The sequence below is a fragment of the Taudactylus pleione genome, unplaced genomic scaffold (assembly GCF_031769625.1).
Source record: "Taudactylus pleione unplaced genomic scaffold, aTauple2 ptg000044l, whole genome shotgun sequence".
NCBI classification, from domain to species: domain Eukaryota; kingdom Metazoa; phylum Chordata; class Amphibia; order Anura; family Myobatrachidae; genus Taudactylus; species Taudactylus pleione.
Genome location: NW_028284446.1, coordinates 6,622,152 through 6,636,623, shown reverse-complemented (window position 1 = coordinate 6,636,623; position 14,472 = coordinate 6,622,152). Strand labels below are relative to the sequence as shown.

At 44.4% G+C, this 14,472-nt stretch overlaps 1 protein-coding gene across 3 annotated transcripts in view; it reads left to right on the top strand.

Annotated features, from left to right (window-relative positions):
* Positions 1-14,472, top strand: part of SBNO2 (strawberry notch homolog 2) — a 104,541-nt gene that overhangs the window by 57,003 nt on the left and 33,066 nt on the right. For all 3 annotated transcript variants that reach the window (XM_088460358.1, XM_088460357.1, XM_088460359.1), the window contains one exon: positions 12,977-13,120. In XM_088460358.1, the coding sequence (XP_088316484.1) occupies positions 12,977-13,120 (144 nt within the window). The remainder of the gene's footprint in view (positions 1-12,976; positions 13,121-14,472) is intronic.

The window sequence follows — 14,472 nt, the reverse complement described above, 5'->3', positions numbered from 1 at the left end:
ACATCTACTACTGTGTATCCAGCTTTACATCTACTTCTAATCTTCACTGAAACTACTCCTCAATACTATAACGACCCTGCCCTGATCTCTGGCTGCTTTATTTTCTACTACAAGACTCTCATTTCAGTCCTAGACAATGCAGCTCCAGGCACTAAATAAAAGTCCCTCACTTTGCTTTTCTCACTGTGCACTTCTTCTACACATGTCCTAACACAACCTAAAGTCCAACATGTTCAAAACAGAGCTGATCATTTTCTTTCCCCTGAGCCTACTAAGCAGCTGTCATGTTGGCTTTGGCTGCTGTTACTTGACAATAGTTTTATATTACGATTTCCGTTGTCCATATGGAACACTTTGAGGATTTGTGCTAAACTTTTGATGGTGTTTCCTTTAGGTATTTGTAACGCCAAACCCGATTTTAGATATTTATTCAAAATATATATGGGTCAATTCAATTAGGAGCGAGGAGGCAATTTGCCATTGTAGCAGAATCCTAACCCACCAACAGCCCCGCAACTTACTCCCTTAACAGCTCAATGTCACCCCGGAATCTGCAAGTCTGGTGGTACCATATAGCCTCACTTACTCACTGGTGTGACTTAGCAGCGAGCTAATTAAATTGACGCCATAATTTATATATGGTATGACGCTGTAAATATCTATAATTCATAAGCAACCCGTGTATGTTTAAAAAAAAAAAAAAGTAATTGTCATGTTATTTTTGCAAAAGTCAGTTATTCGCTAAAGTGGAATTATAAATGATATGTTTCCAGTTGTGATGAATATTTGATTTTTGTGGTTGATTTATAATTACATAACTCCTTCTTGGCCCACAAAGTGTTTTCTACATTTATAATACAGTTAACTATTTACTTTTGTAATCAGGAATTCTGGATATTTTTTTCTTCGTGCTAAGAATTTTTTCACCAGTTTAAAAAAAAATAAAGGTGATTTGCAAATTAACTTTTTGCTCCATTCTCATTAAAAAAAGAAAAAAAAGCATGTTCTTCACTCTTTACTAAACAACTCGTTTGTGACCTGGAGAGTTTAGCTGTCCTGAAAACTCATGTGAATAAAATATTTTTTGATATGTAGTTCACTTGCGGTGCACTGTCACTGGACGCATCCGAATGAGTTTCCCAATGTGTCAAGTAATCCAGAGTCATGTCGCTGTTCCCATTAATTCAATAGGGTTTCCAGCATGTGCTCCCATTAAAATATGGGAGAATGTCAGAATCTCCCACCCTATCACCAGTTGCTTTACCAGTCCTATACAGCCAGGGCTGCCTGCGTTTCCAGGAAACTGGGGTGTGTTGGCCCCGTTTCTGGGAGTGCCGAGGCCAATGTCCATGTATTCAGATGCAGATTTACTGGCCTCGCAAGCTTACTCCCTTGATACTGCAAACATCACGACCGATGGTTGCATTTTTTACCCGATGCTGCGTCTTTTAACGTAGGTATCAGATCTGAGCTGTCTGTAGGAGGTGTCTTTTTCCCTCAGCCACTTCTTGCAGGCATTGGCATATTTTTGCAAACGCGTCCATCTCTGAATAAGTCCCAATAATCCACATAAGAAATAATTCTTAACCAGGAAAAAAATCCACTTGATGACATAAATATATAATTGCTGTCAGCCGGGCACCCTTGAGCATCGAAAGTTATTGCATTCTTAGATCGCATTTCTTACGCTTTCTGGAGATTGGTGTGAACAGCAACTGAACCTCTTGACCATGTCTGCATGTTTTTTGCATTGAGTTGCTGCCTCATGATTGGCTGATTTAGGTATTTGCATAAGCAAGAAGGTGTAACTAATAAAGTGGCCAATGAGTGTATGTGCTGCTTGTGTGGGCTGTTTTCTTTTATTTTGTTCTGTTTTGTGTTCATTATTGATGGTTTGCCATCTTTGGGCCTCATTCAGCAAGGATCACAACTGCGATTACGCACTCAGACGACTGTTGTCTATGCATCGCAGTGCATGTGTGCAAAGACTCCTGCGATCGGAACTGCGATCGCAGTGACTACGCAGACATATGTAGAGTGATTGACAAGAAGTACTGTTTGGGGGTGGGGGCGGGTGAAACTGAGGTGTGCCAGTGAATTTGAATGCCGTTAAAGGGTGTGCATATATTAGCCACAGCAATGCTATACGCAGCTTGAGTACGATGAGGTTAGCAATTCCTGAGTAAGGTCAGACCTTGTGCAAGTGTGTGTGAAGCTTCGATGGTCTCACAGTCTTGCTAAGTATTACGGTAAAGTGGGTGTCCTTATGTTAGGCTGCGTATGGCATTACGATTACAATCATTAGCATATCTTCACCGTGAGACTGCGTGAGTAATCGCTATTGCGAGGCTTACTGAATTGTCCTTGTCTGCTAGGCATTGGTGAAGGTTTATTTTTCTCCATTGAACAGTTTCCTAAATATCTGTAACTGATTTGTTTGAAAATATGGAAGTAAAAAGGTTTATAAAATTGACACTAATATATATATATATATATATATATATATATACACACACACACACACACACACACACACACACACACACACACACACACACACACACACACACACACACACACACACACACAGTCAGGTCCATAAATATTGGGACATTGACAGAATTTTCAGATTTTGGCCTCTGTTCACCACCACAATGGTTTTGAAATGAAACAAACAGGATGTGCTTTAACTGCAGACTTTCAGATTTAATTTGAGGGTAATTACATCCAAATCGGGTGAACGGTGTAGGAATTACAGCGGTTTCAATATGTGCCTCCCACTTTTTAAGGGGCCAAAAGTAATGGGACTATCAACTCAAAAGCTATTTCATGGATAGGTGTGGGCTATTCCCTCGTTATTTCATTATCAATTAAGCAGGTAAAAGGTCTGGAGTTGATTCTAGGTGTGACATTTGCATTTGGAATCAGTTGATGTCGACTCTCAATATGAGATCCAAAGAGCTGTCTCTATCAGTGAAGCAAGCCATCATTAGGCTGAAAAATCAAAACAAACCCATCAGAGAGATAGCAAAAACATTAGGTGTGGCCAAATCAACTGTTTGGAACATTCTTAAAAAGAAAGAACGCATCAGAGAGCTCAACAACACCAAAAGACCCGGAAGACCACAGAAAACAACTGTGGTGGATGACAGAAGAATTATTTCCCTGGTGAAGAAAAACCCCTTCACAACAGTTGGCCAAATCAAGAACACTCTGCAGGAGGTAGATGTATATGTATCAAAGTCAACAATCAAGAGAAGACTTCACAAGAGTGAATATAGAGGGTTCACCACAAGATGCAAACCATTGGTGAGCCACAAAAACAGGAAGACCAGATTAGAGTTTGCCAAACAACATCTAAAAAAGCCATTACAGTTCTGGAACAACATCCTATGGACAGATGAGACAAAGATCCACTTGTACCAGTGATGGGAAGAGAAGAGTATGGAGAAGGAAAGGAACTGCTCATGATCCAAAACATACCACCTCATCAATGAAGCATGGTGGTGGTAGTGTCATGGCGTGGGCATGTATGGCTGCCAATGGAACTGGTTCCCTTGTATTTATTGATGATGTGACTGCTGACAAAAGCAGCAGAATGAATTCTGAAGTGTTTCGGGCAATATTATATGGTCATATTCAGTCAAATGCTTCAGAACTCATTGGACGGCGCTTCACAGTGCAGATGGACAGTGACCTGAAGCATACTGCAAAAGCTACCAAAGAGTTTTTTAAGGCTAAAAAGTGGAATGTTATGCAATGGCCAAGTCAATACCCTGACCTGAATCCGATTGAGCATGCATTTCACTTGATGAAGACAAAACTGAAGGGAAAATGCCCCAAGAACAAGCAGGAACTGAAGACATTTGCAGTAGAGGCCTGGCAGAGCATCATCAGGGATGAAACCCATCGTCTGGTGATGTCTATGCGTTCCAGACTTCAGGCTGTAATTGCCTGCAAAGGATTTGCAACAAAGTATTAAAAAGTGAAAGTTAGATTTAGGATTGTTTAGTTTGTCCCATTACTTTTGGCCCCTTAAAAAGTGAGAGGCACATATAGAAACCGTTGTAATTCCTACACCGTTCACCTGATTTGGATGTAATTACCCTCAAATTAAATCTGAAAGTCTGCAGTTAAATCACATCTTGTTTGTTTCATTTTAAAGCCATTGTGGTGGTGAATAGAGGCCAAAATATGAAAATTCTGTCAATGTCCCAATATTTATGGACCTGACTGTATATATATTTTCATATTCCTGTTTCCTCATTCTCTTGTATGGACTCTCATGGTTTGTTCTATAACCAATATTATATGATTATCCTGCACTGTATACAAAGAGAACCTAATTCTGAGTCAGAGTTGAGCTTTTTTGTTTTTGCTACGGAGTGTGAGCAAAAATCCTTGATAACTCGTACGGCTCATGTGTTAGAATTGTAGTAGCAGTTGAGACACACTGTGTGAAATGATTTAGCAGCCCCAAAGCTGACTTTATTTTATTCTTTTTGTAGATTTTTCTTTTATCAAAGCGCGCAGCAGCAGACTGTCCATAGGACGTCTGCGCTGCAGCTCCGTCACCCTGCCGGCGCCGCGACGCCAGTACCGAACTGTGCTAGCCGGGCCCCGCGGAACATCCCGGACTGCAGCCGGATGTATGGTCTCAGGGGATAGACCGGAGGTGCTGGCTAGACCACCAGGTACTTGTAGTTGGTGAGGGAGCCAGTGTACCGGGGGTTATTTGCCAGCCAGGGGAGGCAGCCTTCCCTGTTTAGCAGCTCCACCCCTCAGCTCAGTGCGCCTTTCCACTGCCGCCTGGCTTTGTTAAACTGTTTCCTACTGCGGGCCACGCCCCCTCTGAGGTCTCCGGCGGCCATTTTCTTGGATGGTGCAGTCGTAGATCTCTCAGGCCAGCGTGTGGTCCAGTCCCCCTACATACCTCTTCCTTGGTTTGGAGTATGCAGCACTATAGCCTTCCCAGACACTGAATCTGGGCAGTTGATTGTAGTGCCACTTTGCAGTATACTTCTGCATTGTATGTGACTTATGCTAGCACTGCTTGTCTGTGTCTTTGTTTCCTAACTGTCAGCATATATTTATACCTTTCCTCTAACTCTACCCTAATACAGGGGTAGTTAAGGTGGTTATGTTACCTCGCATATATAAAAGATAATATTTGTGAGGTCTCACACATACTGTTGTTTGCTGCGCTGTGCCATATTTAGGCAAAGGGCTCCTGCAGCTTACCAAAGTGTCAGACAGGACCAGTGTGTCGCATACTTAGGCAGTGGGCTCCTGCAGCTTATCCAAGCATCAGTCAGGACCAGTGTTTTTTCTCGGACTATTACCTTAACACACAGGTGTATTCAGAGGTTTTCCTGTGCCTCACCTTTATAGAACTAAGTATCTGTGAGGTTTTGTCACCTACATTCGTTGCACTGTGCCATATTTGGGCTGTGTGCTCCTGCATCTTACCCAGGCATAAGACAGGACCAGTATATTGCTTACTACCTGTACTAGTATCCTACATACAGAGTGGTTGCATTATACCCAGTGCGATTTACTCTGCAGCTATGTCTAGCAAAGGCAAGAGTATTAACAGGCATCTGCCCCCATACTGCTATCAGGCAAGTTATGGTATATAAATTAGGGGTGTGCACCGGCCACTTTTCGTGTTTTGGTTTTGGATCTGGATCTTTCTTCGTGTTTTGGATCTGGATTGGTTTTGCCAAAACCACCCTTCCGTGTTTTGGGTTCTGGGTTTTGTGTTTTGGATCTGTATTTTTTTGAAAAAAAGCATAAAAACAGCTAAAATCACAGAATTTGTAGGTTTTTCTGCTCCTATGCTTTTATTAACCTCAATAACCTTAATTTCCACTCATTTCCAGTCTATTCTGAATACCTCAAACCTCACAATAGTGTTTTTATGTCCAAAAGGTTGCACCGAGGTAGCTGGATGACTATGCTAAGCGACACGAGTGGGCGGCACAAACACGTGACCCATCTAGGCGTGAAACTGCAGTGGCAGACAGGATGGCATTGAAAAACTAGGCCCCAAACTGTACATAATGCAAAGAAAAAAAAGAGGTGCAAGATGGAATTGTCCTTGGGCCCTCCCACCCACCCTTATGTTGTATAAACAGGACATGCACACTTTAACAAACCAATCATTTCAGCGCCAGGGTCTGCCACACAACTGTGGCTGAAATGATTGGTTCGTTTGGGCCCCCACAAAACAAGCTGGCAATTTATCTGTCCCTGCACAAACTGGCTCTACGGAGGCAAGATGTCATCCTCATCCTCCTCATCCACCGATTCCTCACCCTCTTCAGTGTGTACATCCTCATCCTCACAGAGTATTAATTCGTCCCTGCTGGAACCACAGGTCCCTCTGTACGTTCTGGAGGCTGGTCTCCCTGGAAGAGTTGATAATTCATTTTATGAACATCATCTTCTCCACATTTTGTGGAAGCAACCTCCTACGCCTTTCGCTGACAAGGTTCCCGGCTGCACTAAACACTCTTTCGGAGTACACACTGGAGGGGGGGCAACTCAGGTAAAATAGAGCCAGTTTGTACAGGGACCTCCAAATTGCTTCTTTTTCCTGCCAGTACAGGTACGGACTGTCTGACATGCCTACTTGGATGCTGTCACCGATGTAATCCTTTAACAGACAGACGCACGCTTGTCGCTGCTGCTTTGAGGATTCAAGTGCGGCTACAGCCCACACAATTCACATAGACAGAAAAAAGAAGAAGAATATTTTTATTGTTTGTGTAGCACACTTTGAGGGTGTCACCACCCTTTAACAGACAGACGCACGCTTGTCGCTGCTGCTTTAAGGATGCAGGTGCGGCTACAGCCCACACAATTCACATAGACAGAAAAAAGAAGAAGAATATTTTTATTGTTTGTGTAGCACACTTTGAGGGTGTCACCACCCTTTAACAGACAGACGCACGCTTGTCGCTGCTGCTTTAAGGATGCAGGTGCGGCTACAGCCCACACAATTCACAAAGACAGAAAAAAGAACAATATTTTAATTGTTTGTGTAGCACACTTTGAGGGTGTCACCACCCTTTAACAGACAGATGCACGCTTGTCGCTGCTGCTTTAAGGATGCAGGTGCGGCTACAGCCCACACAATTCACAAAGACAGAAAAAAGAAGAAGAATATTTTTATTGTTTGTGTAGCACACTTTGAGGGTGTCACCACCCTTTAACAGACAGACGCACGCTTGTCGCTGCTGCTTTGAGGATGCAGGTGGAATCTAGACGGGATTTGGAACCGAGGACACACTACCTCCATCAATTGTCTAAATCCCACTGCACTAATGTCGGATACCGGACGCACGTCTAACACCAGCATAGCAGTCAAGGCCTCAGTTATACGTTTTGCTTCAGGATGACTGCTGTCGTACTTCATCCTCATCGCTAGGGACTGTTGGAGGGTCAATTGTTTAGTAAAAGTAGTGATGTTCCTACTTCCTCTCTGGGATGATGAACAACTCCCAGCAGCAGCAACAGCACTAGGAGGAAGTGGTTCTTGATCTTTCCCTATTTTATTTTTATCGGAGAAAGTTTGGTCCTCCATTTATGTTATATTGATATATATACGTGCGGCTAAAGCGCACACAAACACAGAAAATATTTTTTTATTTTTGCTGGAGAGTAGTGCACTTTGTGGGTTACACCACCCTTTAAGAAATGAGCCAGCCAGCTCTTTACTTATGGGACACAGGCGCACGCTTGGCGCTGCTCCTTTGTTGATGCACGTGCAGCCACAGTGCACACAAGTCACAAACACAGAAAATATATATTTTTTTGGTTTGGAGTGTACTTTGGGGGTTACAGACCCCTTTAACGGTCAAGCCTGCCGGCCCTTTACTTATGACACAGGCGCACGCTTGGCACTACTTTGTTGATGCACATGCGGCTACTGCGCACACAATTCACAAACACAGAAAATAATTTTTTTTTTGGTTTGGACTGGAGTGTACTTTGGGGGTTACAGCACCCTTTAACGGTCAAGCCAGCCGGCCCTTTACTTATGACACAGGCGCACGCTTGGCACTACTTTGTTGATGCACGTGCGGCTACTGCGCACACAATTCACAAACACAGAAAATAATTTTTTTTTTGGTTTGGACTGGAGTGTACTTTGGGGGTTACAGCACCCTTTAACGGTCAAGCCAGCCGGCCCTTTACTTATGACACAGGCGCACGCTTGGCACTACTTTGTTGATGCACGTGCGGCTACTGCGCACACAATTCACAAACACAGAAAATAATTTTTTTTTTGGTTTGGACTGGAGTGTACTTTGGGGGTTACAGCACCCTTTAACGGTCAAGCCAGCCGGCCCTTTACTTATGACACAGGCGCACGCTTGGCACTACTTTGTTGATGCACGTGCGGCTACTGCGCACACAATTCACAAACACAGAAAATATGTTATTTTTTTAGCACTTGGGGGGAGCACCCCTGATGGACAGAGCACCCCCTGGACAACACTACAGCACCTCTTTAGGACTGGGACACTGCACAGGACTTTGGAGTGGACACAGCCCCTATGGAGAACTGACTGCACAACACAGTCCAGCCAGCCCCTATGGACTTTGAAGTAGTGGACACAGCCCCTATTAACAACAGCAGCACAGCACAACACAGCCAGCCCCTATGGACTTTGAAGTAGTGGACAACAGCAGCACTACACTACACTACACTACACAGCCCTAACTCCCACCCTCCCTCTTCACTGTCCACAGCCGAGTGAGAAAATGGCGCCGACGTGGGTACCTTATATAGGATCCAAAACCCGCGAGACTCGGAAGGCGGGAAGATGACGTTTTGCCTCGATTTCAGAATCCGAGTCAGGCGGGAAAAGTCGAGCCTGACTCGGATCGGGCTCGGATCAGGGGGGCTCGGGGGGGTTCGGATTTCAGAAATCCGAACCCGCTCACCCCTAATATAAATATATATATATATATATAATATATCCCCCGAGGGGGTTATCACAGCAGGACGTAATGCCCCCTTTGGGGTTGTCACATCAGGTTCAGGCGATACAGGTACCTCCTGTACCCCCACCATGAGTAGACGTACTCTCTAACTCAGTACAGAGTCTGATGGCTGCATCTAATGCCTTTCAAACCAGGTTGCAAGGTGGGAAACCTCTACCCAGTAAATCCTTGACACGTCCTGTGTTAACGTCACAGTCCACGGACAGATGCTCATCTCTCTCTAACCCTAACTCCCCTCCAGAGGAGGATGAGAGTCGGTCATAAATTAATATTCTTGCCTTGGGGCGAGCTGTCAGATCCATCTTATTAATAGAAGATGAAGAGCCAGCCCCTAAATCCAAGAACCTTCTGTTTAAACAACAGAAAGTAGCTCCGGCAGAATTCCCTCTATCGGATCATCTAGCTGAACTCATGGCTGCAGCCTGGCAGTTGCTTGGTAAGAGGTTTCATACTGACCGGTGGATTCACATGTTACGCGTTTAATTTAAAAGCGCTACGTTGCCTATTCCTACAGTTACTTCCTTGAAGGATCCTACGGATAGGACAGTTGAAGCTTGCCTGAAATCGATACTTTTTTTTTTTTTTTCAGGGACTGTTGCCCGTCCAATCATGGCTATTGCATGGGTGGCTAAAGCTTGAAGACTCTTTTCCCTCAGATGCTTCTAGGGATCAGATGTTTTTTTGTTGTTGCTTACATACGAGATGCAGCCTATTTTGGAAAGCGACATTAGATGCCAATCTCCTAACCTCCAGAGTCTTGGCCGCGGCTGTGTCTGCCCGCCGTACCCTGTGGCTACGCTCATGGAAGGCTGATGTTTATTCCAAGAAAGGCCTAGAAGGTGTACCCTACAATGGAGAGATCTTGTTAGGCACAGACCTTGACAAGATTGTATTTACTTCTACTAGGCCTAGGAAAGCATAAAGGTCAGTCTTTTCCTAGGCAGTCGGCTTCCACTAGAGCCGCCAAACCCAAGACCAAGCGGACCTGGAACACCAGACGCCCTGCTTCAAAGCCCGAGGATAAACCCTCAGCCTGATGGGGCGGGCCTCCCTCTGGGATATCCCAGAGTGGGAGGCTGACTTCTTCAGTTAGCCCAGTACTGGTGTCAAAACATCACAGATACGTGGGGAAGAGAAGTGGTCTCAAAGGGGTACGCCCTCTCATTTCTCAGACGATCTCCCCACCAGTTTTTCTACACAGGCCCTCATTCAGAACCGAACAAGGCCTTACAAATCCAGAAAGCTATGCAGTCCTAGCTGCAAGCAGGGGTAATTGTGCCAGTCCCACTATCTCAGTGAAGGTCTGGTTATTGTTGTTGTTCTACTTTCTCGTTCAGACGCCGAATGGGTCTCATCGGCCTATCCTCAACTTCAGATCCTTGAACAAATTCCTAAGGGTCCCAAAGTTCAGGATGGTAACCCCTACGCTCCATCATCCTAGCTATGCAGTCTGGATATTCAGGACGCGTACCTAAGCTCCACGGGTGTTTACCATAATTATGGCTATCACGGCGGCCCTCCTGCGTGGTCAGGGTGTCCCGACTGTTTCCATACCTGGACGACCTCTTTTGGTTCCCGGACTGGGTAATCCTAACGACGGACGCCAGTCTCCCGGGTTGGGGCACAGCGGCCGGTCCACGCTCTTTTCAGGACTGTTGGACATCTGTCGAATCAACCCTGCCAGCCAGCATATTGGAATTTCGAGCTGTCTACAGGGCCCTCAACCTGGCCCAGCACATACTTCACGGAAAACCTGTACAGGTTCAGTCCGACAATGCCACCCAATGTAAGGTGGCTTACATGGACCATCAAGGAGGCACTCTAAGTCGGGCAGCAATAACAGAAGTGTCATGCATTCTGACATAGGCCGAGGGTCACCTCCTGGCCATCTCTGCCGTGTTCATTCCGGGAGTTCTCAATTGGGAAGCAGACTTCCTCAGCTGTCACGACGTGCATCCCAGGCAATGGTTGCTTCTCCAAGAGGTGTTTCAACTCCTAGCTCACAGATGGAGCCTCTGAGGTGAACCTCATGGCTGCCCGATACAATCACAAACTGCTAGTGTACAGTCTAGAACATGTGATGCCGAGGCAACCTTTGTAGATGCACCATTGAAATGGACCTTCCAGTTTGCGTACCTTTTCCCTCCAGTCCCCCCTTCTTCCTCGAGTTCTTCGGAAGTTCAAACAAGACTGAGGCACTGTCCTGCTGGTGACTCCAGCTTGGCCCAGACATCACTGGTACTCAGATCGGAGTCTCTCAATCGACACTCTGTTCCTACTGTCTCAACGTCCGGACCTGTTGTCTCAAGGTCCTTGCCTTTACCCGGACCTTTATCGTCTGTCTTTGACGGCGTGACTCTTGAGACATCCCCCTGATGTCAAAAGGATTCTCTAGCTCTGTAGTCATCACTATGCTCAGATCATGTAAGCCCAGCCTCTGGTTGGATCTAACACAGAGTGTGGCGTACATATTTCCAATGGCATTGTACCAGAAGCTACGATCCTCAAGTATTTATTCTTTCCTTGCCTTCCTTCAAGCTGGATTGGACCTTGGACTTCGCCTTGCTTCACTGAAAGTGCATGTCTCTGCTCTATTCCTTTGCTTCCAGCGTAAACTTGCCCCACTTCCGGATGTCCACACCTTTCTCCAGGGTGTCCTCCGGATTCAACCTACCTTTGTCCCTCCAGTGGCTCCATGGGATTTGTCAGTAGTTCTTAGTGCCCTCATGGGGCCTCCATTTGAACCCCTGGATCCTGTGGAACTGAAGTGGTTCACAGCGAAGACTTTTTCTTATGGCTATTGCATCTGCCAGGAGGGTGTCAGAATTGGGGGCACTCTCCTGTCGTCATCCCCCCCCTTTCTGATATTTCACCAGGACAGGGCTGTGCTCCGCACTCGCCCTGAGTTTCTTCCTAAGGTGGTTTCTCATTTCCATATAAGTCAGGAAATTATAGTACTGGCCTTTCAGTCACCAGATCTCTTGGCTGGTGAGGCCTCATTGGATGTGGTCCGCGGTTTCAGGATTTCTGTGGACCCTACCAGTTCCCTTCGGAAATCAGACTCCTTGTGTGTGGTCTATGGATGTCACAAAAAGGGATGGCCAGCCAATAAACAAACATTGGCCAGATGGCTTCGTATGACTGTCTCGGAGGCTTACACACAGGCAGGCCTGCTGATTCCGGCTTCTGTTACTTCTCATTCTACTCGGTCTGTGGGCCCCTCGTGGGCAGCTCGCCGTGGCGCCTTGGCTGTTCAGCTGTGTAAAGCACCCACGTGATCTTCTATTAAGACCTTTCTAAGGTTTGATACCGTCGCCTCTCGGGATGCTTCCTTTATGCGCCGGATTCTTCTCTCAGCGCAGGAGCATCCCCACCCTTTAAAGGACTGCTTTGGGACATCCCCAAGGTCTCCCTGTGGAGCCTATGGACCCTGAAGAAGACAATGAGAGTTATGGTAAGAACTTACCTTTAACTCTCTCTATTTCTTCGAAGTCCACAGGGCACCCACCCTGACGCACCTGGGCTATACTTCTGGTCACCGGTTTCCCGTCTCCTTCTCTGTGAGAGTGTGATTCTTGTGTGTACCAGTCTTCCTTCTCTTATCCTCCTCCGACCTTTGGCTACTTACCAACTGAGGTGCCTCGGGGGCGGGCTATAGGGAGGATGGACCAGTGCATCCTGGGAGCAAAAGCTTTAACTGTGTGGTGCCCGGGATCCAGATCCAACCTACACCCCAAGGTCTCCCTGTGGACCTTATGAACTTCGAAGAAATAGAGTTAACAAAGGTAAGTTCTTACCATAACTCTCATTTTTGTCTTTAGGAACTATGATTGCAGAGTGGGCTCTGGGTTATGATCTAATGCCAATTACATGAGCTTTTATTAAAACTGTTTTCTTCACGACCTTATTGAAACACTTATCTAAACACTTAACAGACTTTATTTTCTTTCCCGTTTTACAGATCAAATATGGAGACACATCCGCATCTAAAGGTGTCCTGTTTGCCACTTATTCAGCACTGATTGGGGAGAGTCAGGCTGGAGGTCAGCATCGGACCCGAATTAAACAAATAATAGACTGGTGTGGGGAAAACTTTGATGGAGTTGTATCCTTTATTCAAAATTAGTACATTCTGTTTCATTATTGACGATTTAGATAAATTAGTATATTGCCTGCATAAACAGAGATTAGTATACAGGAGTAGTCACAAAACATTAACAACATTGATTATTTTACAAATTTTGACATACTTTCACTATATTACTATATTTGCATTGTTGCCCTACAATTTTGATATCTATCTATCTCTTATTCTTATGTCTTTCTGATGACTGTGCATGGAAGCCCTGAAACGTTGAAGTATAAGATTTCTGCAGTGCCGTGTGTCTGTTTTGTCGTGCATGGCGCTTCAAACTACTCCTCTCTTTATATATTAAACAATTAGATACAGGAGAGTGGCTGCACTTTGGATAAATGAATAAATAACACAGCTGTGTTATGGTTTTGAACGTTTCAGCACTTTAATGCACTTTCATCAGGAACAACAATACATGATACAATAACAAAACACTCAGCTCTAAATACCCCATCAACCATGCTTGCTGGACGCCGTTCCCGGTTTCCAGTCACGCTGGACGTCAGTGGGGAGTGAAGTGTGCAAGTTGCTAGGATACCCGGCTAAAAAAGTGAAAAAAATAACATAGGATATAGGCAATACAAACACAGGTTAAACTGTGAGACAGAATACACAAACAATAGGCGCTAACCTTATAGGTAATTTATGGCTATATATATATATATATATATATATATATATATATATATATACTCAATTTATAAATACTGGATCAATGTTACGGTGTGCTTTTTAAACACAGTGGATTACCCACAGACTTGATCTCACGGATTATGCCGTAGGACTTTTCATAAATATATAAGCGATACATTGCTACATTTGCTAAATTGGAACATTGAGACTTTTTATCTTAACAAGGTTGAAACATTTTTACGAATTGATACAACCTCTGATAATATCAACTATGTACTCTTATATGCAATTTGAGCATTGTTCTTTAGTACTGCATTTGTGCTAGTTTTTAATTAGATTTATATATGATTGTGTTTATTGGCCAATTGATGCATCTCAATTTCAATCTATATAAAACTGGTTTTCTGTTTTTTTTATAAATTATATTTAATTTTGTTTATTACTATCCTTCATTGTTATATAAACTAAGACAATGCTAAGTTACAGTGTATACACAATCACAAAGTACTAGCAGAATGGATACATCGTGGAAATAGCAATGGTTTATAAATATTACACAATACTGCTACATAAAACAATTCTAGTCACTCTGAGTGACACTTCTCTAAGGTTGCAATAAATGTAGTACTAGCAAATAGACAAATATGACGAATTTACGGCAGTGTTGAAAGAGTAGACTGAGATACATA